At 65.1% G+C, this 27,346-nt stretch overlaps 2 protein-coding genes across 13 annotated transcripts; one reads left to right on the top strand and one right to left on the bottom strand.

Annotated features, from left to right (window-relative positions):
• Nucleotides 1-278: 278 nt before the first annotated feature.
• On the bottom strand, nucleotides 279-11,390 carry EMID1 (EMI domain containing 1). Of its 12 annotated transcripts, XR_010652457.2 has the most exons (16): nucleotides 11,188-11,390; nucleotides 8,750-8,863; nucleotides 8,535-8,641; nucleotides 6,191-6,280; nucleotides 6,042-6,103; nucleotides 5,786-5,912; nucleotides 5,278-5,376; nucleotides 4,989-5,126; nucleotides 4,678-4,764; nucleotides 4,523-4,575; nucleotides 4,371-4,424; nucleotides 4,203-4,247; nucleotides 4,078-4,122; nucleotides 3,461-3,545; nucleotides 2,576-2,666; nucleotides 832-850 (listed from the first exon to the last, which is right to left on the bottom strand). XR_010652457.2 is itself a non-coding variant. In XM_065851552.2 (15 exons), exons 1-15 carry the CDS (start codon nucleotides 11,343-11,345, stop codon nucleotides 720-722), a joined length of 1,395 nt encoding a protein of 464 aa, XP_065707624.1. In that variant the 5' UTR covers nucleotides 11,346-11,390; the 3' UTR covers nucleotides 279-719. The 12 variants fall into 12 exon arrangements, 11 of the variants coding, with proteins under 11 accessions (XP_065707624.1, XP_065707620.1, XP_065707621.1 ...); XM_065851552.2 differs by lacking the exon at nucleotides 2,576-2,666 and having other exon boundaries at nucleotides 279-850; XM_065851548.2 differs by lacking the exon at nucleotides 3,461-3,545 and having other exon boundaries at nucleotides 279-850.
• Nucleotides 11,391-16,240: 4,850 nt separating this feature from the next.
• DTX1 (deltex E3 ubiquitin ligase 1) lies at nucleotides 16,241-27,307 on the top strand. The gene is made up of 10 exons (XM_065851403.2): nucleotides 16,241-16,365; nucleotides 17,466-18,169; nucleotides 21,833-22,493; nucleotides 24,535-24,596; nucleotides 24,748-24,909; nucleotides 25,167-25,228; nucleotides 25,324-25,482; nucleotides 25,589-25,750; nucleotides 25,845-25,934; nucleotides 26,727-27,307. The coding sequence occupies exons 2-10, from the start codon at nucleotides 17,911-17,913 to the stop codon at nucleotides 26,949-26,951; spliced, it is 1,842 nt and encodes a 613-aa protein (XP_065707475.1). The 5' UTR covers nucleotides 16,241-16,365; nucleotides 17,466-17,910; the 3' UTR covers nucleotides 26,952-27,307.
• Nucleotides 27,308-27,346: the final 39 nt, after the last annotated feature.

Here is a 27,346-nt window from a genome sequence, read left to right as displayed (position 1 = left end):
CCAGTTCCCATTCCCAGTGTCCCATGGGTGGTGTGACATGGGGGTGTCCCGTGGTGGCACACTGTGGGTGGCTGGCACAGCCCAGCCGTGTGTCCCCTGGTTCTCACCTCCCCATCCCACGCCAGCCCCAGGGACACTCCGTGACACCCACCAATGTCCCCAGGCCACCCCCTGTGGGCAGAGGGGACCCACTCCCGCCACCCACATCCCCGTGACAGCACCCATGAGTGCCCGTGTCACCCTAGGGGACCCCAAGGTACTGAGTGATGCTGCAGGACAGGGGTTCAGGAGGCATTTAATGACCTCAAGGGTCCCCAAGCAGTGGGACAAAGCGTGTGGCACAGGGGGTCCCCGCCAGGGGGGTCCCCACTGCCAAACCCCCCTGAGCCCCTTCCCCAGCATGGGGGGGCTGTGGGGGTGGGGAAAGGGATGAAGCACCCTCAGAGCTGCACCGGGGGTGGGGGCAGAAAAGGGGCAGAAGGGGCCCTGGCACCCCTTTGCCCCTCCTCCCCCAAAGGGGGTTCAAGCGGCAGCGACGGGGGGCAAATCGCGGGGGGCCGGTGCCGTGCCACCAGCTAGCACCAAGTGCCCTGCAGGGCCGGGGGGACACGGGAGAGTGACCCCCATCCTGTGTCCCCCCGGATGATGCTCCTGCCCAAATCAGCACGGTGGTGGGCACGGGGCGGGGGGGTGACAGGGGGTGACCCCCTCAGGCTCCATCACTGCTTGCCGGGGGGCCGCCGGGGCGGGGCCACGATGCGGTAGGGGGGGTGGCCGCTGCCACGCTTGCCGCGGGGGGGCCCGGGTGTCACCGTGCCGGGGGGGCCGCTGCCCGAGCCGGGCTCTGGTTCTGTGGGGAGGAAAGGAGAGAGGGGTCAGTGGTGGGAGTGGGGGTCTGACAGACACATCCCTCCCCCCCAAAGTCGCGGCATCGGGTGCCATGGGTGGGGGCCCCTGCCCCACAGAAATGGCTCTGGCTGCCCCCAGGGACCCCCACACTGGGAGGGGCACACTGGGACTCAGGGTGGGGACACACTGGGACCTGGGGGGACACACACATACAAGGATCCCCCCGGCTGGCACCCCTGCCTGGCACCCCCCACCAGCACCCCAAGAGCCGGCGTCCCCCCCACAGGAAAGCGCAGCTGGAAGGTGAAGGAGCAGGAAGGGGGGAAAGAGGGTGGGGGGCACCTGCCAGCCTCCCCGCTGGGCACTCTGGCACCAGGGGCTCCTTAGGCCAAGGGAGTTCCAGGGTCTCCCATCATCCCTGGGACGCTCCAGGACCCTCCAAGGCATCCAGGATCTCCTCTGAGCCAAGGGGGCTCCAAGGGATCACAGAGTTCAAGAGCAGCTCCAAGAGGAACATCATGGTTGCCCTTGGTCCAAGGAGCCTCAGAGTTTCCCTTGGTCCAAGAGGTTCTCCCTGGTAAACCTTCTCAATCCAAGATGTTCTCCATGGTCTCCCTTGGCTTGAGGGGCTCCAAGGAACTCCTTTGGTTCAAAGATCTTCAAGATCTCCCTCAAGCCAAGACAGTCTCCATGGTCTCAGTCCTTGGAGAACTCCATGGGCTTCCTTGGCCAAAGGAGCTCCAGGGTTTCTCTTGATTGTGAAGGGTATCCATGGGTCTCCCTTGCTTTGAGAAGTGCTCCATGGTCTCCTCCCTTGAACCTTGGGGAGCACCAGTATCTCCCTTGGTTTGAGAGGGTCTCCATGGTTGTGTCTCTCAATACAAGAGGGTCTCCATGGTCTCACTTGGTTCAAGAAGGGCTCCATGGTTTCCCTTGGTCCAAGGAGCTCCAGGATTTGTCTTGGTCTAAGGGGGTTTCCATGATCTCCCTTGGTCCAAGAGGGGCTCCAGGGGCTCCCTCGGTTTGAGAAGGGCTCCATGGTCTCCCTTGCACCCTGTGGAGCTCCAGGCTCTCCCTTGGTCCAAGAGAGTCTCCATGATCTCCCTTGGTTCAAGATGGGCTGCCTTGGTCCAAGGAGCTCCAGGGTTTCTCTTGGCCCAAGAGGATCTCCATGGTCATCCCTCTCAATCCAAGAGGATCTCCATGGTCTCCCTTGGACCTGGGAGATTCCAGGGGCTCCCTTGGTCCAAGAGGGTCTCCATAGGGCTCTCTTGGTTTGAGAGGGGCTCCAGGGGCTCCCTTGATCCTCAGGGAGCTCCAGGGTTCCCCTATGCCCAAGAGGGTCTCCATGGTTGCCTCTCTCAATCCAAGAGGGTTTCTATGGTCTCCATTGGTTTGAAAGAGTCTTTACAGTTTCCTTCGGTCCAATGAGCTCCAGAACTTCCCTTGGTCCAAGAGGGTCTCCATGGTCTCCCTTGGTTCAAGAGGGGCTCCCTGGTCTCCTTTGGTTTGAGAAGAGTTTCAGGGGCTCCCTTGATCCTCAGGGAGCTCCAAGGTCTCCCTTGGCCCAAGAGGGTCTCCATGGTCATCCTTCTCAACCCAAGAGGGTCTCCATGGTGTCCCTTGGCCCTGGGGGACTCCAGGGACCTGCTCCCAGGGCCTCCAGCCCCCCGTGCTCCATGCCCAGCTCATGCGGGGAGGGGAGGAGGGACGGTGGCGCGGTTACCTGGCCAGATGATGGCTTCCAGCAAGGTGACCCTTCTAGCCAGGACCTCCAGCCGGGCCTGCTGCCGCAGGAGGGTTTGGAAGCTACTGGCCTGGGGGAGAGTGAGAGAGCAGAGCAGAGCGCGTGTTGGCCCCACCGTGGGCGCGGCACGGGTGACAGGGCACGGGTGACACAGCGTGGCATAGCATGGGTGACACGGGACAGGCAGCATAGCACGGCATGGGTGGCATAGCGCGGGTGCAGCCCCGGCAGAGGGGTGCTGGTGCAATGGGTGGGGGGTGCCAGCTCTCCCAAGAGGTGCCCGTGGCCCCAGGGGGATGCTCCCCCATCCCTGTGGGCCCAGGGGTCCCTTGCTGTCCCTTGATGTCCCCAGCAGTGCCCCAAGGGGGACATGGCTGTCCCCCATCCAGGGCTGCTCCTTCTGCCACCCTCCAGCACGCTGAGCCCCTGGACACATGAGGGGACATGTCCCCAACCTACCCAGGGGGGCACCTGCTTGTCCCCAAGGTGGAGACTTAAACGGGTGTCCCTGCCCAAAGGAGGGGGTCCCTGAGGGGGCAGCGTTGGGTGCAGGCAGGGGGTGTCCCCTGGCCCTCCGAGCGTCCCCAGTGATGGCACAGTGTGAGTGATGACATCATGCACGGCTGATGACATCACACCGCAGCAAGGTGGGGACAACACGTCACCCCAGTGCCTGGCGGCAGAGGGGAGGGGGTGCCAAGGGGCACCCCCAGCAGCACCATGATGTCACCAAGCCAAGGGCCACCGTGACATCATGGAGGCCTGGTGACCTGCCAGCAGGGATGGGGGCCACCCCATGGAGCGGGGGCCACCCTGGGGGTCCCTGTCCCCTCCCGTGGCCTGGGCTGGCCCCCCCCTACTCACCATAGAGCCCAATCATTGTTTCCAAGATTAAAACCCTCTCTGCTAAAATCTTCAGCGCCTCGCGGAGCTGGTGCAAACCCTCCCCCTGGGGAGAAGAGAGGGACAGGGGTGAGGGGGGGCCAGGTCCCTGCATGGCCACCTCCCCTGGGGGGGACACGGAGGGGACACGGGTACCCCCCACCTCCCAGCATGCCTTGACTCACCGTGACACCAGGAGAAGGAGTTGGGGGTACTCGGGGGGGTGCAACAGCCCCCAGCTCTGCCCCTGGGGGGCCTGAGCCCTCCCTGTGCCCCCTCTGCCCACGAGGGGCTGGCTCTGCACCCCAGCATCGGGGCATCCAGCATTTGGGAGAAACACAAGCACAGCCAGGGACCCCCGTTCCATCAGCAGGGTCCCAGGGGTGGGACGTGGGCAGTGGGGACAGCTGGGGAACCCCATGTTGGGGTTCTGGGGACAAGATGTGGGGTGGGGAACCCCATGCCCAGGGATAAAGACATGGAGGAGAGCAGGGTCCCCCCCGTTGCCCATCACCGACCCCCCACCACCCACAGGTGGCTGACTCCCATTGGTCCATGTGTTCCCCCTATGTCCCCTGTGCCACCCCAGTGTCACTCACCCAAGTGCCCTTGTCGCCCGGCTCACCCCTGGGCCCCGGCTCGCCCTGAAACACAGAGAGGAGAGGGCCTGCCAGGGGGGAAAAGAGGGGGCTGCGGCCCGAGGGGGCCCGACCCAGCAACGTACCTGTGCCCCGTCCTGGCCACGGCTGCCTGGGGGGCCCTGGGGACCCTGGGGGGATAGGGAGAACCCGTCAGCACTTTTTGGGGGGGCAGAGCCAGACCCCCACTGTCAGAGATGCTGGCAGCCCCCCCCAGCTGAGACCTCCCCAGCTAGTGTCACGAGGGGACTCACCCTGTCTCCCTTCTCCCCGGGGGGGCCGGCAGCTCCAGGAGTCCCTGCTCTACCCTGCACAAGGACAAGGCGGGTGCCATTAGCCCTGGGGGAGGTCTGGGGGAGCTCAGCCCCCCCTGTGCCCCCTAGGTCCTGCTGCTCCCAACACTTACGTCGGGTCCTGGGGGGCCGGGTGGCCCGATGGGACCTGGAGGGCCGGGGGGACCTGCAAGAAGAGGGGGACACAGCTCAGCCCTGGCAGGTGCCTCTTGCTGAGGCACCCCCGAAGTACTGGGGGGGGCAGAGAGAAGGTGGGGGGGGAACTCACCCATTGGCCCCACAGGTCCAGGGGGTCCGGCAGGACCCACAATGCCCACAGTGGCTTCAGGGAAGGTGTTGGAGAGGAGGGGGTCCCCTGGGGAACAGCACAGGGTGGTGGGTAGGGGCCAGACCCCCCCACCAGGGGATCTCAGACATCCCCAGGGCTCCCAGCACCACTCGGCCACACCACCCCCCACCTGGGCAATGCCCCCCCAGAGCCTGTAGCCCCATTGCAGGGATGCTCTGGCACTGTACAGCCCCCCACTCTATCCTAGGGAGGAGACCCCCGCCCCAGTCCTCCCCCAGTCCCCTCCTTACTGGGCTCAGCTAGATGGGGTATCACTGGCCCCACTGGGGCAGGGGGTCCTGGGGGGCCAGGGGGGCCGGGTAACCCCTTCTCTCCGGGGAGCCCCCTGGCCCCATCCTGCCCGGGGGGTCCTGGGGGACCAGGGGGACCTGTGGGGAGGAAGAGCAGGGTGAGGTTTGAGCCCTCAGCCCCAAAACAGCTGCACGAACCCCCCAGATCTGCCTGGCAGGAGGGGGGTCCTGGGCAAGAGCTGGGCACTGAACTGGGACACCCCCCACCAGAGCTCCCATCCCCCCTTACCTGGTGGCCCCATTGGACCCTTCACGCCTGGAGCACCTGATGGTCCCCGTCCTCCTGCGTCTCCCTTGGGGCCGGGGGGGCCCCGCCAACCGGGTCTCCCTGCAGCAGAGCAGCACCCTCAGGGGAGCACACAGAGACCCCCCCTTGGAGGGTGCCCCCCACCCACACCCCATCCCCAGGTTGTTCCCAGGCACAGGTCCCCACTGCAGCCCTGGGGAGCATCAGTCCAGGGGGAGCCCCGAAGGGCCCCATCCTGCCCCAAACCAAAACACGGGGGGTGAAGCCCTGCAAACCACCTGCCCTGGAGCAGGCCTGGTCCCAATGTGTGGCTCAATGTCACTGCCATCCCCTGGGGACAGCAGGGGAGGATGGGGACCAAGGGGCTCCAAGAAGGGGTGCCCCCCCACATCCTGATAACACCCAGGTGCTTTTCCCAGGCGATGGTGCTGCTGCCACTGCCACAGGATTCAGGTTGGGGGGGGAACAAGGGGGGCACCACTGTCCTTACCGTCATCTCCGGGGCTCCCACGGGCAGCTGGAGACCCCCAGAGCTGCCCGGTCTTGGGTCCCCTGCCCAGGGGGCTGCCTTGGGGTGCCAGGGAGGGGGGTGGTTCAGCCACCACCAGCCGGGCCACCTGGCAATGAGATGGGAGAGCTGAGTGCCACAGCATGGGGGGACATAAGGTGAGACCCCCCCCAGGTTCCTGCAGCCCCCGAGGGGTGGTACTGCGTGGTGGGGGGCAGTGGCAGCCCGGGGGTCTCACCTGCGCCTCAAGGGTGGCCAGCCGGGCTGTCAGCTCCCCGACACGGCTGCAGTTCAGGCACCCTGCAGGGGGAAAATGGGGGGCACGGGTGGTCGGGTGGGGGGTGCCCACCCCTCTTTGCCCACGCCAGCATTTGGGGGGACACACACCTGAGAAAGCCGCGGGGCGCAGGGGGGGCCGGCGTGGGGCAGTGCTGGGACGCCCGGCGTCACGCAGGGCGAGGAAGGTGTGAGGCTCTGCTGAGGGAAGGGGGGTCAAGAAGGGGGGGCCCCTCCCAGGGCATCACCTCTGGTGGGAGACCCTCCAAAAGGCCATGGGGGAGTCTGCTGCTCCTCACCCCAAAGTGTGTGGGGATTTGGAGGGGATCTCATGGCTTCTGCCCTGTCCTTGCTCCTGGGGAGCCCTGGAGCCCCAAACCCACACATGACCCCAGGGCAAATCCCCCCCAAACCCACCCATGTCCAAAGGCAGGTCCCCCCAATCCCACCCACAGCCCCTGGGAAGATCCCCCCCAAACCTGCCCACGTCCTCCAGCCAGATCCCCTTGAACCCACGTGTGACCAGCCAGATCCCCCAAATCCCACCCATGGTCTTGAACCAGACCCCTCCAAGCCTCCCCAAAGCCACACACCAGATACTCCAAAACGCACCCCATAACCCTTAGCCAGGCCCCCCCAAACCCACCCATGACCACATGCCAGATCCGCCCCCAAACCCACTGATGGTCCCAAATCAGACCCCATCCAAACCCCCCCATGACCACACAACAGATCCCCCACACCCACCCCATAACCTCAAGCCAAACCTCCTCAAAGCACCCCCCCCCAGTCCTGAATCCCGTCCCCCCCAGTCCCAGCTCATGGGTGGCTTTGGAGGGGAGGCACATTCCTGGGGACACTGCCCACATCCCCCACCCATTGCAGGGTCCCAGCGCCCTGTCCCCACCGAGGGACCCTGGGGACAGTGGCTCAGGGCCACCCAGCGTGGCAGGAAAGGGGTGTCTGGAGCAGAGCTTGTGGCATTGTGCCCCCCCGCGTGGCCACCCCACCCCGGCACAGCCACCGCCATGCTGCAGGGGACAGCCAGCACCGCCCTAAGCGGGCCCAGATGTGGGGCACCCAGCCAAGCACGCACAGAGCAGGAGGAGGAGGAGGAGGAAGAGCCCCCCGCTTCCCCCTGCGCCGCTGCCACCCAGCTGGCTCCAGAGTGACTCGTGCCAACCACTGTCCTGCATGCCCTCAGTGTCACCCCACTGTTCCCAGGGTGTCCCCGCACCTTGGACCCCCCAGTGTCCCACAGAGCCGGGGCTGAGTTGGGGACCCACAGCTGGATCCCGAGAAAGGGGGAGGGAGTGGGATGCAAGTGGCGATGGGGACAAAGAACTTTCCCCCAGGCTGGGGGGGCCCATCCCACCACGCATGGCACAGCCTTGCACCCATTCATCCGCCTGCACATAGGCAGCTGCCCACCCGCCAGCCGGGCGCAGGCAGGGACAGCGGGCAGGGACAGCGGGCAGGGACAGCGGGCAGGGACAACGGGCAGGCATCCCCTCCAGGCACAGCCACACAGATGTTCCCAGACAGGAACGTCCGTCTTTCCATCCATCCATCCATCCATCCATCCATCCATCCATCCATCCGCACCCGCACCCATCTACTGACCTTCCCAGTTACCCACCCGCAGGCACGTCCAGCCAAGCACCGACCTGTGCACCCATCCCACACCTACCCACCCAGCCAGGCTGTCTGTCCATCTGCCCACCCACCTGCCCACCGGAACCCCTCTCCATCTATCCACCCACAGGACAGGACACCCACCCACCCACTGACACAGAACATTCCCCCAGCCATCTATCCTCTTATCTATTCGTCCACCCATGGACACAGCAAGCCACCCAGCCACAGGGACACTCGTCCATCCACTTATCCACCTGGGGCACATCCATTCACCCATCTACAGGAACATCCACCCATCCATGCGCCTACCCATGGGAACATACATCTATCCATCCACTCACACATCCCTGGGAGCATCCACTCATCCACCTATCCACCCACGGGAACATCCATCCATCCCTCCATCCACCTACCCACCCACAGGAACATCCATCCGTCCATTCCTCCATCCATCCACCCATGCAGAAGAGCATCCACCTATCCCTCCATCTATCTACACAGAAGAACATCCATCCACACAGAAGAGCATCCATTCCTCCATGCATCCACACAGAACATCCATCCATCTGTCCCTCCCTCCATCCCTCCCTACATCCATCCCTCCATCCATCCGCCCATCCATCCCTTCACCCTCCACGCATTCCCCCACCCACACATGGGTCCATCTCCCCATCCTGCCCTCACCTCCACACCCTTCCCATCCCCACCAGCAATGCCAATGGTTGGGGACACATCCCGGGAGTGACACCCCCCCAGCCATGGAGAGGACCAGGAGCCCAGCACTGGGGCAGGATGAGGCCCTTCCAATGGCTCCCACCTTCCTCACAGTTGGCCCCGACGTGCCCGGGGCAGCACCTCCACTCCAGCGCCGTCACCGTCTTGTAGCTCACCCTGTAGATGGGCCGGACAATAGCACGGTAGCTGCTGGCGCAGAGCAGAACATCATGTTCAGACCACCCCCAGGGCAGTGGGGCACCCTAGGGTGCTGGGGCAGGATGTGGGGTGTCAGGGGACGCTAGTGACACCGCTCACCTGCCCCCGCCACACGCCAGGGGCCAGCGGCAGCCCTGGAAGACCCGCTGGAGGAAGGTGCCATTCTGGACGTGGCATGACACCGTGCGTGTCACCGTGTAGGAGCACCAGTTGCTGGAAGGGAAATCACCGCTCAGCCCTGCCTGGGGGACACCGCGCGGCTGGCAGAGGTGGCAGTGTCACCCGGGGTGTGTCCCCCTCATCCCAGCGGGTCTTGCCCCATGGATTGCTCTGGGAGGTGCCCACCTCCAGGTTTTGGGGTGCCAACGGGGGATGGGGGCTGCCGTGGTATGCCGGGGGGGGCTGGGGCCCCACATTCCTGCTGCATTCCCGGCCCGGCACGGCGCTGGCGCCGGCTGGCCTGGAGCAGGGCCCGGAGCCCCCCCGCGCCCCCAGCCCACCCCGCACAAAGGCTCCTTTCTTCGGGCGCCTGCCAGCCCCACGCCGGCTCCTCATGCCAGGCTCTGCCCACCCCGGGCATCCCCCCCCGGGCCTCAGTTTCCCCCTGCAGAGGGGGGGACACAACACCCAGTGCCCCCATCCCCGCGGCAGGCAGGACTCGCTGTACCCTCAGCGACTCCAAACTCCGAGGCTGTGTAATTTGGGTCCAAAACCCAAGCTTTTTGGGACCGCTGCCGCGCTGCATGGCCCCTGTGAGCAGAGAGGCGGTGGCGGCGGGGACAATTGTCTGGGAGGTGCCGGGGGGGGACACACAGCAGGGTGGCATAGGGCTTTCCGGCTGGGCACCGTCCCAGGCGGGCGCCGTGCCAGGGCCATGAACACGCCGAGCCCGCCGGGGCTGTCTGCACGCTCCTGCTGCCGCCCGCCGTGCCAAGAGGGGTCCCGGGGGGCAGCGGCACCTCCGGTCCCCCTACCCAGGGTGACAGCCCTTGGCATCTTCCCCCTACCCGGGGGGGGCATCCCTTTCCCGGGCACTGCTCCCTATGAACGGGTGCTGCGCCGGGATGCGGCTGCGCCGTCTCGGGGCGAGGATGCAGCGGCGGTGCCAGCCACAGCTGCGTTGGATGCCCGCGGGGATGGGGATGGGTCCTGGCCCGTTTCAGCTCCCGCCTGGCAGAGGAGGCTGTGGGGGAATGCTTCTCCCCCGAGAATGGAGCAGGAGCTGGCGGGCATTGGCGTGCGAGGGCTCGCGTGGCCTGGCGTGACCCGGCCCACCCGCTGCCGGGCTGGCACTCGTGCACTGAGCGGGCCCGGGCTCTGCTGCCGGGGCAGGAGCGCACCTGGGGCAAAGCCCACGTTGGGGCTGGCTCCAAATCCCACCCCCACTTCTCAAAACCAGCATGTTGGCTTCATGCTCCCATGCTTGAGCATGCAGGACCCCAGCAATGCATTAGCCTGATGGAAGAGATGGGGTGGGTGCTCGTGGGTCCCCCAAAGTCAACTGCAAAGTGGTGGGTGCTGGATTGTGTGCTGGGGGCATCCAGGGAGAGGACACATGGTAAGGGGGTGCCAAGGCGCCGGGGGCTTCCTGGGCTTGGCCGGGAGGGGAAGGGGAAATGAGGCAGCTTCTGCCCGTCGCCTCGCCGACCCGAGCGGAACCGGGAGGTCCCGGCAATCCGGTGCTGGAGACACGGCCAGAGCCAAAGATTTCCTGTAAACAACCCCCCCCGCCACCCTATCTGCTGCTTCACCGGGGTGGGACAGTGGGGACAGGGACCACAGCCCCCAGAACTGGGCAGCACCAGCCCCCACCACCTCCCAGGGACGGGCAGGACCCTGGGACAAGGGCCACTCACCCTGCACCAGCCCCAGGAGTCCCAGTGTGCCCAGGTAGCCCCAGCAGACCCAGTGTGCCCAGGTAGCCCCAGCAGACCCAGCGTACCCAGGTAGCCCCCCCAGACCCAGTGTGCCCAGGTAGCCCCAGTAGCCCCAGCATCCTGCTAGCACTGGTAGCTCTGATAACCCCAGCAGTGATGCCACAGCCAGTAAATCCTGCTGGCCCCAGTAATCCACCTGATAGGTCCCAAAAAGCCTTGCTAGCCCCAGTAACCCCCAGCCCCACTAAGTCCTGCTGGCCCCAATAACCTCCCAGTAACCCCTAACCCCACTAAGTCCAGTTAGCCCCACCATATCCCGTAAGCCCCAGTCCCAGTAGCCCCAGCAGCATTGACCAAGCAGCCCTTCCCATTCAGTCCCCAGCACCCCGTCCCCCTTGGGACTCGACATCCCCCAGTTCGCAGTACCCTCAGCCCCCCGGTATCTTCATCCCCATCGCCATGATCCCCTCTGCGCTCTGTACCCGGTGCCCCCATTCCCGGTACAGAACCCCCCGGTACCTGATGCCCCCCGAGCCCGGTGGCCACCTCCGCATCTCCCCAACCCCCCTCCGCGCCCCCTCCACGGTGCCCCCCGTTCCCGGACCCCCACCCAGTGTCTCCGCTCCATCTCCTCGCTGCTTCTCGCCCCGGTGCCGGTACCTGCGGGCGGCGGGCTGCAGCACGGCCGGGCTCCAGGAGCCGGCGGCGGGCGGCAGCAGCAGGCAGCAGAGGCACAGGCAGAGCCCCAGGGGCGCAGGCAGCGGTGCGGGCAGGGACAGGCAGCGGTGCGGGCAGAGCCCCCGGGCACGGCCCGCCATGCCGCTCCGCTGGGCTCGGGCACCGGCACCGGCACCGAGCGGGGCGGCGGGAGGGGGAGGGGAGGAGGAGGAGGAGGGATGAAGGAGGAGAAGGAGGAGGAGGAGAAGGAGGGACCCCCCGCCCCCCCTCCGCCTCCCGCCCCGCCGGCCCGGGGGTCCCTCTGGCGGCGCCGGTGTCCCGGCACGGACACGGAGAGGGACATAAATTGAGGGGAGACACAATTTGGGGTAGGGGGACACTGGCCCGGGGTGGGGGGGCCCGGTGGAGTTACAGCCTAAGAAGCCGGGTGGGGGGTGGAGGGCCGGGGTGGGGGGCTCGGCACAAGGAAGGGACACGAAGTGGGGGGGCTGGTCCCAGACGGGACACCCTGGTCCCCGTGGGAGCGAGTGTGTCCGGGTGTGAGCCCCGCCGCGGCCACCTGCGTGGAGACATACGTGTGTGCACATGGATGTGCGTGTCCCTGTGTGCGCATGGGAGCACACGCATGTGTGCATCTGCATGTGCATGGGTGCACACACATGTGTGCTTCTCTGTGTGCACGGGTGTACACGTGTGTGCTGCTGTGTGTGCTTGGGTACACACACGTGCATGTCCTGTGTGTGTGCACGGGTGCACACGTGTGTGCATCAGCATGTGCATGGGTGAACACGTGTGTGTGTTCCTGTGTGTCTGCATGGGTGCTCACACCTGTGTGCTTCTCTGTGTGCTCGGGTGCACACGCATGTGTTCCTGTGAGTGCATGGGTGCAGACACGTGTGTGCATCTGCACGTGCATGGGTGCAGGCACGTGCGTGCTTCTGTGTGTGCATGGGTACACATGGGTATGTGCATCCCTGTGTATACACATGTGTGTGTGCAGGTACCCACGTGTGTGTGTGCATGGGTACATACACGTGTGTGCATGAGTATGTCTGTGTGCATATGCATGCGCATGAGCGCACACATGCGTGTGCTTCTGTGTTTGCAAGGGTGCACATGTGTGTGCATGTCCCTTTGTGCGCACAAGTGTGTGTGTCCTTGGGTTCACATGGCTGTGTATGCATGCATGCACACACGTGTGTGCACGGGTACACAGATGTGTGTGCAGCTGCGTGTGCTGAGCACACCACGTGTGTGCAGGTGTGCGCACATCTGCATGTCCTCGCGCCCCCACCCCTGTGCCCACCTGCCCATCCATGTGTGATGTGCTGCGGGTCTGTGCGTGTCACTGTGCACACACGGTGCGTGTGTGTCTGCGTGTGTGTACAGGCGTGTGTACATCCGTGTATGCACATCCGCCTGTCTGTCTCCGGCTGTTCTTCCGGCTGCCTCTTCCATGCGTGTGTGTGTGTGTGTGTGTGTGGTCCCTGTGTTGGGGCATGCAGGGAGGCTGCGTGTGTGCATGGGCATGCGTGGGTGGTCCCTACCGGGGGTGTCAATGGGGGGCATGGGGGCCCTACAGGCAGCATGTGTCTGTCTGTGTCTGGGGATAAATCCCCACACCGGCAGCACCCCAGGACCCCCCACTCCTCTGTGCTGTGGGTGCGGATGGGGGCCTCAGCCCTGATCAATGCTGTCAGTGCCCACCCACCCACCCTGCCTGCACAGGGGACCCAGGCGTTCGGCCGCTCGCCGGCAGCTCATCTGCAAACCTGCTGCATCCCTTCCCATGGAGACAGCGGGGAACCCAGGAGTCCGGGCTCCCTGTCCATGGGGTGGGGGTATGCAGGGTGGGGCTGCGCACTGCCTGCCCCCCACCCCAGCATGGGGGGAGCCCTGGAAGGCCTGAACCTGGGCTTGGGGGGCAAGCAAAGCAGGAGGACTCTCTGCTGGAGAAGATGAGGGAGTGCTCCCACCAGGCCCCCCCCACAATGGGTGCCACCCTTCTCTGGGTAGAGGAGTAAGTTGATATAGGGAGGGAATGCACCCCCAAAACACACACCCACACCTGGGGGGACCCATTGCCCCATCTCCCCAAGGGCATCCCTGCCAGCACCCCAGCTGGCAGCCACCCCACTGGTGATCAGAGCGCAGGGGCATCCTCCAACCTCTCCCTGTCCTCCCCACAGTGCCACTGGCAGCGTGGCCCCCAGCATGTCCTTGTCACAGAGCCCAGGACATGCTGTTTATCCTCCTGGGTGCTCAGAGGAGCCGAAGGTCACCCGCGCTCCTCCTCAGACTAAACAAGGCTGCGCTCGGGCGCCCAGGTCCGGTGGGGGTGGATGGAGATCGCACTGGGTGATACATGTGTCCCCCCCAAGGTGTGGGTGCTGTGAGGGCTCAGCACTGGCAGGATAGATCTTGCTTGGCTTGGGCAGGCTCCTTCCAACAGCCTGGGGCTTTGGGGGGCTGCAGGCACTGAGGTGCCCTGTATTGTCCCCCAAAGTGTGGCAGCCCCACTCCCGCTGCACCCTGATGGCGGTTCCAGGCTGTCCCCAGCCCAGAGCTGAGCACATGGGGCCCAGCCTCAGACTGCACATGACCTTGTCCCCAAGGCTCCCCTGAGTGACCCACACCTGGCCCTGGGGTCCCCTCACCCATGCCCACCCCGTTTGGTGGCTTGGACCCCTGCAGGGCTCCTCAGGTGCGTTTCAGCCCGTTGTCAGGTCCCAGTGCCATGGTCCTGTCCCAGGTCCCTTCCCTGAGCCCATGTCCCCATATCCTGGCCCAACTCCTGGTCCTCATGACATGAGCCTGTCCCAGGTCCAAGTCCCCATGCCATGGCCCAGTTCCAGGTCCCTGCCCCCATTCCATGTCCCTAACCTGCTCCAGGTCCTCGTGCCATGTCTCCATCACAACTCTGTGTCCCCATCCCGTGTCCCAATTACAGGTCCTTGCCCTGGTTCCATGTCCCCATGCCATGTTCCAGCTACAGGTCCCCATGCCACAGCCCAGGCAGGGATCAGAGCTCAGAGCTGAGCTTAAATGAGGCTCCTAGGCCAGGGGAGGACTGGGGGCGGGCAGGAGGGCAGGTGGGACTTGTCAGGGCAATTATGGCCTATCAGCACCCACAGTGAGCTGTGCCATTGCGTGCCAGCCCCATTTGTCCGTGGCCGGTTCCTGCGCTGAGACCGGGCTGCAGCTCATTGCAGGGGTGGGACTGCATGTGGCTCCTGCCCATGTGGGCTGACAGAGTCCAGTCCCCAACGTGGGGATGGGGACAGGGACGAGGGGGATGCTTGGGACAGGGACCAAGCTGGGGTTCGGTGCCCCGGTCAGGTGGGACCCCCGCGGTGCCACCTCGGGCTGCCTCGTCACATGGCCGAGGCCACCAGGTGGCACTGCGAGGCCACCGTGGCCCTGGCTGCCCGGCCACCCCCAGGGCCACCCCCCCGCGGCCCCTGAGTGTCCCCTGCCCGGTGCGGGGGCGATGTGGCCAGAGATCTGTCCCCAGATCTGTCCCAAATCTGTCCCTCCCAGGGGCATGGCCACAGAGGCAACCTCTGTCCCAGATCTGCCCGCTCCATGGGTACAGCCAGAGCGAAAAACCCTCTGCCCCAAATCTGTCCCCAAATGCACAGGCACAACCAGAGTGACAACTTCCCGTCCCCTCTGCAAGCGTGGTCAGAGCAACAGTCCCTCTGTCCCCAGATCTGTCCCCAGATCTGTCACTCTGCAGGCAGAACACAAGTGACAGCCTCTCCATCCCCAAATCTGTCCCTCGGCAGGCAGAGCTGAGAACCCTTGGACTGGGGGGATGTTGATGGGGGTGAGCCGGGCAAACACTGAGGTGTCTCTGCGACTCAGGGCCTCCTGTCACCTCCCGTGCCTCAGTTTCCCTGTGGTGCTGTGGGAACCACACGCCCTAAGGGGGACGATGTCCCCCTCCACGTCAATTTGGGAAGCAGCCCCCCATAGGTACACCTGTGGGTGCCACTGCCTGGTCCTGCACTGAGTGCAGGCTCCTGGTGTGGGTGTCTGGCATTGGTGGGGGTCCCCAATATGGGTCCCAAATGTCGGCATGGGTCCTGGCCTTGTGCCCAGTGTGAGTGCACGTGTGGCTAGGGCATCTGGTCCCAGGGATGGATGCCTACAGCAGGTGGGGGTCCCTGGCGTGCGTGCCTGTTTCCAGTGTGGGTCCCCAATGCAAGCCGCTTGTGTGTGTCCCTGGTGTGGGTGCCTGGCCCTGGTGTGGGTGCCCAGTCCCGGTACAGGCTTCTGGTGCAGATATCTGGTCCCTATGTGTCCCCACTGCAGATGCCCAGTCCTCTATGTGTCCCCAGTGTGTGTGCCCAGTCCCCTGTGCGTGTCTCTGGTGAAGATGCCAAATCCCTGGTGCGTGTCCCTGGTGTGGACGGTTGGCCCCAGTGTGGGTGGCCAGTCCTGGTGCAGGTCCCTGGTGCATGTGTCCAGTCCCCTGTGTGTCCCCAGTGCAGATGTCCAACCCCTGGTGCATGTCCTTGATGTGGGTGCCCAGTCCCCTGTGTCTGTCCCCAGTGCGGATGCCCAGTCCCCCATGTCTGTCCCCAGTGCATGTGCCCGGTCATGGCGTGTTGTCCCTGGTGCGGGTGTCTGGTCCTGGTGTGTGTCCCCAGTGCAGATGCCCAGTCCCCAGTGTGTGTCCCCAGTGTGGATGCCCAGTCCCCTATGTATCCCTGGTGCCAGTGCCCAATCCCTGGTGCATGTCCCCAGTGCAGATGCCCAGTCCCCCACGCAGGTCCCCAGTGTGGGTGCCCAGTACCCTACATGTCCCCAGTGCAGATACCCGGTCCTCTACGTGTCCCTGATGCGGATGCCCAGTCCCCTACCAGTCCCCGGTGTGTGTGCCCAGTCCCCTACGAGTCCCGTGTGCAGATGCCCGGTCCCCTATGTGGCCCCAGTGCAGATGCCCAGTCCCCTACGTGTCCCCGGTGCGGGTGCCCGGTCCCGGTGCGTGTCCCCGGTGCGGGTGCCCGCGCGGCCGTGCGCGCCGCCGCCGGTGCCCGTGCTGCCTTGGCGCTGCCGGAGCGCTGCTGCTGCTGCCGCCGCCCGGCCCCGCGCCCGCCGCCGCCGCTGCTCCCGGTGCGGCTGCGGGTCCCGCTGCGGCTGTGGCTGCCGGAGGTAGCGGCGGGGGGCGCGGGCGATCCGGGCGGCGGCCATGGCGGGGCGGGGGGTGCCGGCTCCGGGACCGTATACCGGGGGGGGACCGTGCGCCGGGGGCTTATCGTGTACGGGGGGGAGCGTGCACCGAGGGCTGCCGTGCAGCGGGGGCGCGGGGGGCTGCCGGGTACCGGGGATATCGTGCACCGGGGATACCGTGCAGCGGGGGTCGGGCCTGGCCTTGTCGCCCCCTCAGAGCGGTCGGGCCCCGGGGCGGGGGGGGTCACCGGGGCTTGTCCCCATTGCACGGTCCCGGGGGCGGCCGAGGTTGGGGTGAGGGTACCCCCGGCCCCGGCGGTGCTCGGGGTCACAGCGGCTGCTGGGTGAGCGGGAGGGTGCACACGCGTGTGGAGGTGTGAGGGTGCACGGCTGCACGGCTGGATGTGCGTGTGTGTGTCCCTGGCGGGGGGGGTGTTGTTGTGCTGCTGACGGTCCCCGTGTCTGTCCGTCTGTCTCGGTCCCACTGTCTGTGTCACCGTCTGTGTGTGTGCCAGCGCGTGTGCCCGTGCGTGCGTCTCCGTGTCAGTGTGTCTGTGTGTGCCTGGCCGTGTCCGTGCGTCTGTCTGCCTACGGCGGCTGTGCAGCAAACCCCCCCACTCCAGCCCCCCACCCACTGCCATGGGGCTGGGGACTGCTGTGGGTGGCCGAGAGGCTGTGCTGGGGAGCGGGGGGCCAGGGTGGGCAGCCCGGGATCTCCCCCAGCCCGATGCCTGCAGTGCAGATCATAAATCAGTGGCGGCTGGAGCGGGCTTGGGGGGCCACGGGCTCCCCGGCACCCAGACTGCCTGGGCAGGAAGCAATGGGGCTCTCTGGCCTTGTGGGGTCCCTGCCAGCCCCCCAGGGCAGTGAGTGGGGTTGCCTGTCCCCCCCGTCCCCCTTGTCCCCCTTGTCACGTTGGAGGCCGGCAGCCGGGCAGGGCTGGCAGGCAGCCCATGCTGCCAGGGCTGCGGGCACAGCGGCCTTGCTGCCTGTCGGCTCCATGGGGATGATAGGGACAGTCCCCCAGCTGCCACCCAAGCAGCAATACTCAGGGTGACCAGCGCCGTGGCCCTGTTTTACAGGTAACACCTCTGTCATTTGCCACTGGGACAGTTGTGGAGCCACCGAGGATGTAGGCTGAGTGGCGGGACGCAAGGAGGAAGAGGACAAGGAGGTGTCTTGGGGACAGCACTGTGCTTGTGTGTCCCCAGCACCATCCGCATCCACCCTTCAGCTGACACAGCCCAGGGGCTTCCTGGTGGCTTTTTGGAGCCTGAGCCAGCGCCGCGGCGAGGAGGAAGGGACAAGGAAGCTGTGCCAGGTGATGGATGGCCCCAGCCCGGTGCGGCAGTCCCGGAGGAGCAGGACGGGGCGGCTGGGGCACGGTGGGGACCTGGCTGGCAGCACCTGCCCCTGCAGAGCCCCACAGCGTTTGCTCCGCTGAGCTCCGACCCAGCAGAAACCAGGGGGAGCGTTTGGAGGGGCTCTGGGTGACCCCTGCGCGGGGCTGAGCCGCTGTCCCCCAGCATGGCACGGCAGGGCGCAGGGGCCATGCTGGCCTCTGGTGGCCTGGGCTTCCCCCCCCAAAACCTGGCCCGGGTGGTGGTGTGGGAGTGGCTGAACGAGCACGGGCGCTGGCGGCCCTACTCGGCCGCCGTCTGCCACCACATCGAGAACGTGCTGAAGGAGGATGCCCGCGGCAGCGTGGTGCTGGGGCAGGTCGACGTCCAGCTGGCACCGTACATCATCGACCTCCAGTCCATGCATCAGTTCCGGCAGGACACGGGTAAGGCTGGCGCTGAGCCGGGAACACCATCCACCCATCCACCCACCTGTCCTTCCATCCATCCTTCCATTCACCCATCCCTCAACCTTCCACCCATCCCTCCTTCCATCCCTCCTTCCATCCATGCATCCATCCATCCATCCACCCACCCCGATGTGTATCTCTTTATCTGCCTGTTGTTCCGTTCATCCATCTGTCCATCTGTCCATTCATCCGTGCATCTATCTCACTGCATATCTGTTTGCCTGTTGTTCCATCCTTCCACCAATCCACTATCCATCCTTCCATCCCTCCCAATTTATCTCTACTTGTCTGTTACTTCATTCCTGCATCTGTCCGTCCGTCCATCCATCCATCCATCCATCCATCCATCCATCCATCCCTCCATCCCTCCATCCATCCATCTGCCTATCCATCTGTCCCTCCATACCATTGCACACCTCTCCCCTCTATCCATCTGTCCCTTCCATTCCTTCTCTTCTCCCCCCGCCCTACTGGGCTCTGCTCCCCCTCCACCATGGGCCCCAGCCCTGGAGGGATGTGTCCCAAAGTCCGTCCATGCCCCCTTCCTCCCCGTGGGGTGCTGTGGTGGGAGCTGTGTCTCACTGGCCACCCATCTGCCCCACAAAGAGACTCCATCTGGGGTCCCCAAGGAACAGGGGAGGCCCCAGTGTGTGAACTGGGAGCTGTGGTGGGCACTGGGCTGGCTGCAGCCGCGGTGGTCGGTGCCTGCCGTGCTGCGGCACACATCCAGGCCACGCGTCCTCGGGGAAATCAAAGCCAGTCCCATGCCGCCACCAAGCCCGGCCCCATTAAATGTGTCCCTGTCATGGTGTGACCCACTAAACCGGCACGTGCCAGCTGTGCCATGGGGGACTTGCCAGTTCGGGTGCTGTCCCAGCCACCCCTGCGTCCCTGTCTGCTGGGAAGCGCGGTGCTGCCGAGGGCAGGGGACCTGCCACACACTGGATGACACCCCCGGACTTGCTGGGGACACACAGGAGCCACCCCAGAGTAGGACCACCACATCCGTGCCCTCCTACCCGGCCACCAGTGCCACCATTCCCAGTCACCAGTGATGGGAAATGACCCTGCGTGGGGATGTGGCTCCTGTGATGGGCCGGGGACTGAGATGGGGACTGAGCCAGGGACCTGCCACCCTTCTGCCATCAAACCTGTCTCTGCATCGGTCTTCAGCCAGTCACAGGCTTGGCAAGGGGCAACTTGGCACCCACAGCCCTGAGTCAGCATGGCCACGGGCACGACCCTACCGGGCAGCGGCTGCGCTGACTCAGGGCTGCGGGTGCCACCGGGACACCCTGGCTGTCCCCATGGCAGCTCCTGCCAGCTTTGGCCAGGACCTGTCCTCTGGCAGCAGGGACCTGCTATGGCCATGGTGCTGGGTGCTCCTGGAGGACATGTGCCCTGGTGGGGGACACAGCTGGGTTTGGGGGTGACATATCTCTGCTGGGAGCAAAACGGCTTTTCCTGGGTCCCCAGGGATGTCACCAGAGGGGACATGGCCATCTGTCTGACCCCATCCCATAGATCATCTTCAGAATCGTTATCTCTGTGTGTCCCATCCCTGTATCTGCCTCCATCCATCATCTCTGCCCTGTGGCCTGGGGACAGCTGGGTTTGGAGGCTGCCACATGTCTCTGGGGTCCCACTGTTCTTGGGAACATGAGGGTCACCTGTGATGAGGGTGCTCCTGGTGCCCGCTGTGGCCTGGGGACACAGGGATGGTGGGCAGGACGCTGGGGGCGACAAGGGACTTGGCCTGTGCCATACCTGGGGAGTGAGAAACCTGAGCCAAAACCGCGATGTGTGAAATGAGGTGACCCCGTTCTGAGAAGTGGGGACGCACGTCCCCTCCTTTTGGCCCTGGGGACCCTGTCTCAGGTCCACAGCTCCAGCGTGGCTGGCGGAGGGGACGGGGGATGTGGGGCTGGGGGCAGCTGGTGGCCATTGGCAACCGAGAGCTGTGTGTGGGGCGTCCTCCCCTCGTCCCCCTCTGCTCTGTGGCAGTGGCATGGGGCTGTGAGGGGGCAGGGGATGCTGGATGGGGATGTGAGTGGGCAGGGGGATGCGGGATGCAGCTGTGAGGGGGCAGCAGGGCACGGGATGCAGTTGCAAGGACCAGGGGGATGTGGGATGCAGTTGCAAGGACCGGAGGGATGCGGGATGCAGATGCAAGGACCAGAGGGATGTGGGATGCAGATGCAAGGACCAGAGGGATGCGGGATGCAGATGCAAGGACCAGAGGGATGTGGGATGCAGATGCAAGGACCAGAGGGATGCGGGATGCAGATGCAAGGACCAGAGGGGTGTGGGATGCAGATTCAAGGCCTGGCGGGTGCAGGATATGGATGAGAGCGGGATGCAGGATGTGAGCAGCTGGCCGGGGGACACAGACATGAGCAGGCAGGGATGTGAGCACACGCAGAGCACGGGGTGAGCAGGCCGTGGGCAGGAGCAGGCAGCGGGGTGTGGGTAGGAACCCGCAGTGGGGCTGGGGATGAGGCAGGGGCAGTGGGGCCGAGTGGTTCTGGGGGGTGAGCAGCTCCTCTGCCTCCCCCGCTTCCCGCGGGGCCGCCGGCAGAGCTGCCTCAGCACCAGCCGCAGCTGGGGCCGAGCTCTGCTGCCTGTGATGATTAATGACCGTTATTAGCGTCGTTAATCGGGCTGGGCAAACGCTGCTGACGAGGGGATAGAAAAGCACCGCGCAGCAGGGGCGCTGCCAGGACCACAGCTCAAGGGGGGGCTGCGATGCCTCCCCTCCAGGGCTTCAGAGGGGGCTGTAGCATCCAGCTTGGTCACAAAGAAGCATGAGGGGTCAGGATTTGGCTGTGCATGAGGGACAACGCCTGGCTCCCGTGACTGTCAGCGCCAGCCAGAGCCGCAGCAGCTGTCAGGAAACCCTCCTGACCTGGAAATGTCCCCCCCGCCCCAGGGATGGCGAGGGGACCCCGGCCAGGGGGTGGAGATGGGCCTGGAGCTGAGTGATGGAAAAAGGTGCTGGGGGCCGAGCAGCCTCGTCCTTCCCACGGCAGCTGGGGCTGTGATCCCAGTTCTGTGATCCCAGGGCTGTGATCCCGGCCGGTGGCCAAGCCGCCACCGCTGACGGAGATTGTTGAGCCGCACGAGTCCCCGGGGAGGCGCAGCCCTGCAGACACAATCGATCCATCGCACGCTGTGTCTGCGGCTGCTCGGCGCAGGGAGGCGGGTGCCAATGTTGGGGACTGATGGCTGTCACCCCTCCTGCCCACAGGGTGCTTTGGGGAGGGTGAGAGCAGCTGCTTGCACCCCCAAGTGCCTCTGCACCCCCCTCCCTGAGGGGTGGATGTTGCATCCGCCACAGTGGATCACAGAATGATTTGGGTTGAAGGGACCTTCCCAGCTCCCCCAGTGCCCCCCCTGCCATGAGCAGGGACATCTTCACCAGCTCAGGTTGCTCAGAGCCCCGTCCAGCCTGGCCTGGGATGTCTCCAGGGATGGTTCATCCACCACCTCTCTGGCCAACCTGGGCCAGGCTCTCACCACCCTCAGTGTGAAAAAACAGGCAGGGAAAAAGGACACGCACACGTACATGCAGGCACGAGTGTCTCTGGTGGCACTTCAGGGTGCTAGATCCCATGGGTGCTCAGCCCCCTGTCTCCCCAGGGACCATGCGCCCCGTCCGGAGGAACTTCTACGACCCCTCCTCAGCCCCAGGGAAGGGCATCGTGTGGGAGTGGGAGAACGACAACAGCTCCTGGACACCCTACGACATGGACATCTGCATCACCATCCAGAACGCCTACGAGAAGCAGCACCCCTGGCTGGACCTCTCCTCCCTGGGCTTCTGCTACCTCATCTACTTCAGCAGCATGTCCCAAATGAACCGGCAAACCCAGCGCAAGCGCCGGCTCCGGCGCCGCATGGACCTGGCGTATCCCCTCACCATGGGCTCCATCCCCAAATCGCAGTCGTGGCCGGTGGGGACCAGCACGGGGACACCCTGCTCCTGTCCCCAGTGCCTGCTGGTCAACAGCACCCGTGCCGCCTCCAACGCCATCCTGGCGTCCCAGCGCCGAAAGCTCTACCCGGGGGCCGTGCGCCAGAGCAGCACCTTTGCCGGGGGGGCTCTGTGGCCGGCAGGGACGGGGACGGTGGCAGTGACGGGTGGCACAGCCAAGGGCGAGGGGCTGCGGGTGCCCAGCGGGGCATTCGCCCCCAACCAGAGCGTCCCCGGTGCGGCGCCGCTGCCCGGGCTCAACAACCTCAACCGGCCCGGCACACAGCGGGGGGGTGGACTGAGCACCCGTGCCACCGTCCCCCCAGGGTAAGCTGGCTGGGGGGGGGGCCAAGGGAAGGGAACAGCGGTGGTGTCACCAGGGCAGTGGGTGCACAGAGCCGGGGGAATAAGGGAAGTGAGGCACCTTGTTTCTTGCTGTCACCTTGCACAAGCAGCCACAGCCCTTCCCAGTGCTGTGTCACCTCCAGCCCCAGGTGCCTCACCCTGGGGACGTGGTGGCAGGGGGGACATCCTCAGCAGCTGGCTTGTCCCGGAGGGGCTGCGGTGATTTGTGCGGCATGGTGTGCTGTGCTGTGCCAACCGGAGGAGATGCAGTGCCTGCTCCCAGGGAACCTGTGTCCCCACTGGCCAGCATGGAGTGTGTGACACCAGCTCATGGCCTGGTGCCACCAGGCAGGTCTCTGGCTGTGTCCCCTACATGGATGGGAAAAACTCGCCAAGGTGATGTGGGTGGCCGAGCAGACGCACAGTGGTGTGAGCGGTGGGTGTCACTGTTCTGGCATCCAAGTCCCCTCGGTGGGTCACCCTGGTGTCCTCTGGGGCTCTCTGCACCAGGCTGCCACTGGCTGGAAAGCCCCAGTGCTGCTCACCCAGCCCAGATCCAGCCCTGGGGTGCTCAACTGGGGCTACCCTGGAGGGGACCGAGCTGTCCCAGGGGACAGGGGACAGCCTGTCCCATCCCTCCCAGCTCTGTGCCAGGGGGCAGGATCCGACCCCGGTTTGGTGGGTGCAGGGGGGGGCAGGTTTGCTGAGCCCCCGGACAGTCCCAGCATGTTTCCTTCCCCTGCTGACGTGCTGCTTTCGCTTCCGCATGCCGGGTGCTGGGCCAGGCCGTCCCTGTCCCCATCACTGTCCCTGTCCCCATCCCGGCACACAGGCACCATCCTGCAGATCCCCATGGACAGGTAGGAGGGCACCAGGGAAGTGCTGGGTGGGTCGGGGGGACCCTCCACCACCGTCCCCACCTTGGGGTGGGTTCAGGCAGCTTTGTGCGTGGGAAGGAGACACCCACAGCCCCGGCTCATGAGGGGCTGAGCGCTGCCGAGCTCATCACCGTGATGGATGTGTGCAGGGGAGGGGTTTTGGGGTTGGGGAGGGGATGACACGGCTGGCTGGGGGCTGTTGTCCAGATTGCAAAGCTGGGGCAGCCCCCCAGAGCAGGAGAGCACTTGGACACTGTGCAGGGCTCCTCTGTGGGGTTTGCGTCGTTGTCCTCCACCCCAGTGTGTGCCCCTTTCCTTCCATCCATATGTCCGGCTGTCCATCCATCCATCCATCCATCCATCCATCCATCCATTCTTCCTTTCCATCCATCCAACCATCCATCCACCCATCCACTTGCCTGAATGCACATCTGTCCATCCCCTGTCCCTCCCCGCCTGTCCCCACTCATCCCTCCTTCTTTCCCCCTGTCCACCCCACCCATGGGCACAGCCACGTCCCTACTTGTGCATACAAACCTCCAGCTCCCACCCACATCTGCCTGCAGAGCCAGCTGCACCCCCAGCCTTGCACGCGTGGGTGCACACCCAGCACCGTGCACACATGGGTGCACACACCCAGTGGCGTGCACACACCGCTGCACACACACGTGCACACCTGGCGGTGGGTGCACACGTACATGGGAGATGCCCTGGGTCAGCGGGCACAAGCAGGCAGGGGGACACTGTGCCATCACCCTGAGGGTCTTGGTACTGGCAGCCCTGGAGGGTAGGGGTCCCCTGGGGGAGTAGAAGTGATGGCCAGGGTGATGGGTGAGGTGACAGGGCACAGGGACAGTTCCTGTGGGGGATGCAGGACAAAGGACATGGCTGTCAGGACGTCCCGCTGGGGCACCCACCCTGGGTGAAGGAGGACAAGCTGTTCCCAGCACCATTGGGTCCCCAGAGATGGACACATGGCACTGGGTGACAGCCCCATGAGATGGGACAGAAAGTCCCGTGGCTGCTAAGGGGACATCCTGCCCCATGTCCCATGAGGAGGGCCCTGCCCTGGGGACATGCCATGCACAGCGGGGAACACTGCCAGCCCTGCCAGCCCCACTGAGCCCCCTCCCATCTCTGCACAGGGTCCCGGCCCTCCCAGTCAAGAACCTGAATGGCACAGGCCCCGTCCATCCTGCACTTGCAGGTAAGGGGGTGACATTGGGTGTCACCACCAGGTGACATCGTGGGGCTGAGGGGCTGGAGGGGCAAGGCACAGTGCTGGGGCATGTCCAGGAGGTGGGAAGGATGGACAGACATTGGGTGGACAGACAGACAGCATCTCTCCCCTGGTACAGGGATGACGGGCATCCTGATGTGCGCTGCCGGGCTGCCCGTCTGCCTGACCCGCGCCCCCAAGCCCATCCTGCACCCGCCGCCCGTCAGCAAGAGCGACATCAAACCTGTGCCTGGTGTCAATGGCATCTGCAGGAAAACCAAGAAGAAGCACCTCAAAAAGAGTAAGGACCCACCCGTGGGCCTGTGTGTGTCCTTGGCCATGCTGGAGGGGAAATTGAGGCACAGGCGCTGGTGCCCCTTGTGGGGATGGGACCCCCAAGGGGTTTGCCTGAGTGCTTTGGGGTGATGCTCACTGCTCCTCCGTACCATGTGCTGGTACCTCCTCCTTGTGCTGTCCCCATCCTGGTGGCGGGGTTGGCAGGGCTTTGGGGACACCGTGGGCAGGCTCTGATGGCGTCACCCTCTGTGCCTGCGGCAGGCAAGGCCCCTGAGGATGTGGTGCGGCGCTACATCCAGAAGGTGAAGAACCCTCCGGATGAGGTGAGTGGGGGCTCAGGGGCTGCTGGAGGTTCATGGGGCTCTGGGGATGGGCGGAGAGCTGGGGCGATGTCCCCATCCCACCCTGTGCCCCCCAGGACTGCACCATCTGCATGGAGCGGCTGGTCACCTCCTCTGGCTACGAGGGTGTCCTCAGCCAGCGCAGCATCAAGCCGGAGCTGGTGGGCAAGCTGGGCAAGTGCGGGCACATGTACCACCTGCTCTGCCTCCTGGCCATGTACAACAACGGCAACAAGGTCAGCAGAGACCCCCCTGGGGTCACCGTCCCTGCAGTCACGCATCCCCTGGGTGGGTGCTGGGGGTCTGGGTGCTGTCCCTGATGTCCCCTCGGTGCCGGTGCAGGATGGCAGCCTGCAGTGCCCCACCTGTAAGGCCATTTACGGGGAGAAGACGGGGACGCAGCCCCCTGGGAAGATGGAGTTTCACCTCATCCCCCACTCCCTGCCGGGCTACACCGACTCCAAAACCATCCGGATTGTCTACGACATCCCCACCGGCATCCAGGTGAGAAACCTGCGCCTGCCACCCCAGGGACCCCATGCTGGCATGGGTGTCCCCACCCTGTGCCACCTGCTCACCCCACTGCCCTCCCACCCAGGGCCCGGAGCACCCCAATCCCGGCAAGAAGTTCACGGCACGAGGCTTCCCGCGGCACTGCTACCTGCCCGACAATGAGAAGGGCAGGAAGGTGAGTGTCCCTGGTGGCACCCGGGTGGGGTGGGATGGGATGGGAAGAGAAATGATGGGATGGGAACAGAGGAGAGAAGAAGAAGAAGAAGAAGAAGAAGAAGAAGAAGAAGAAGAAGAAGAAGAAGAAGAAGGGGGGGGGGAGTGGAGGGGAGTGGAGGGGAGTGGAGGGGAGTGGAGTGGAGGGGAGGGGAGGGGAAGGGAAGGGAAGGGGAGGGGAGGGGAGGGGAGGGGAGGGGAGGGGAGGGGAGGGGAGGGGAGGGGAGGGGAGGGGAGGGGAGGGGAGAGGAGAGGAGAGGAGAGGAGAGGAGAGGAGAGGAGAGGAGAGGAGAGGAGAGGAGAGGAGAGGAGAGGAGAGGAGAGGAGAGGAGAGGAGAGGAGAGGAGAGGAGAGGAGAGGAGAGGAGAGGAGAGGAGAGGAGAGGAGAGAAGAGAAGAGAAGAGAAGAGAAGAGAAGAGAAGAGAAGAGAAGAGAAGAGAAGAGAAGAGAAGAGAAGAGAAGAGAAGAGAAGAGAAGAGAAGAGAAGAGAAGAGAAGAGAAGAGAAGAGAAGAGAAGAGAAGAGAAGAGAAGGCATGGGATGATGAGATAGATGGGATGAGGTGAAAGTAGAAGAGATGGGGTGGGAAGGGATGGGAAAGACATAGCAATGCTGGGGTGGGGCTGGGATGTACCACAGGGAAGGGTGGCACGATACAGGCACTGTGCCAGGGCTGAACCCCCACCCGCCGTGCCAGGTGGGAGGAGGGCTGGGGTGCGGGGTGGGTGAGCGATGGCCGTGCCCGCCCGCTGCAGGTGCTGAAGCTGCTGATCGTGGCCTGGGACCGGCGGCTCATCTTCACCATCGGCACGTCCAACACCACAGGGGAGTCAGACACAGTGGTGTGGAACGAGATCCACCACAAGACCGAATTCGGGTCCAACCTGACGGGCCATGGCTACCCCGACCCCAACTACCTGGACAACGTCCTGGCCGAGCTGCTGGCCCAGGGTGTCTCCGAGGCCACCCTGAAGGACTGAGGCAAGGGTGAGGGGCTCCCCACCACCCTCTCGCCCCCGCGTCCCCTCCCGTGCCAATGCCGCCCGCGCCGCTTCGCTGCCGATGCTGCAGCCCTGCCGGGTGGGCTTCTCCCCCATCCTGGGCCACCCGGTGCCACTCGCCACGTGTCCCTGTGTCCCTCCCTCCCACTGCCCCGGTTTACCCTGCTCCCGTGGCAACAGCATCGTGGGCTGGTGCTTTTCTTTTTTTACCCGTGGCCTCTTTGCGCATCGGCCGCCTGTGCCACCCGCCGCTGCCCCACGGAGCCGCGTACAGCTGGTGCCATGTGTACATCTCTGTGTTACAGAATACACCCCGCGCCGGGCCAGTGTCCCCACTCGGCTCCCTGCACCTCCTGCTTTCCTGGGGTGCTGGG

Source organism: Patagioenas fasciata, chromosome 17 (assembly GCF_037038585.1).
Source record: "Patagioenas fasciata isolate bPatFas1 chromosome 17, bPatFas1.hap1, whole genome shotgun sequence".
Classification (NCBI taxonomy): Eukaryota; Metazoa; Chordata; class Aves; order Columbiformes; family Columbidae; genus Patagioenas; species Patagioenas fasciata.
Note: the sequence above shows the minus strand (reverse complement) of the source record. Positions and strands in the feature narration are given on the sequence as shown.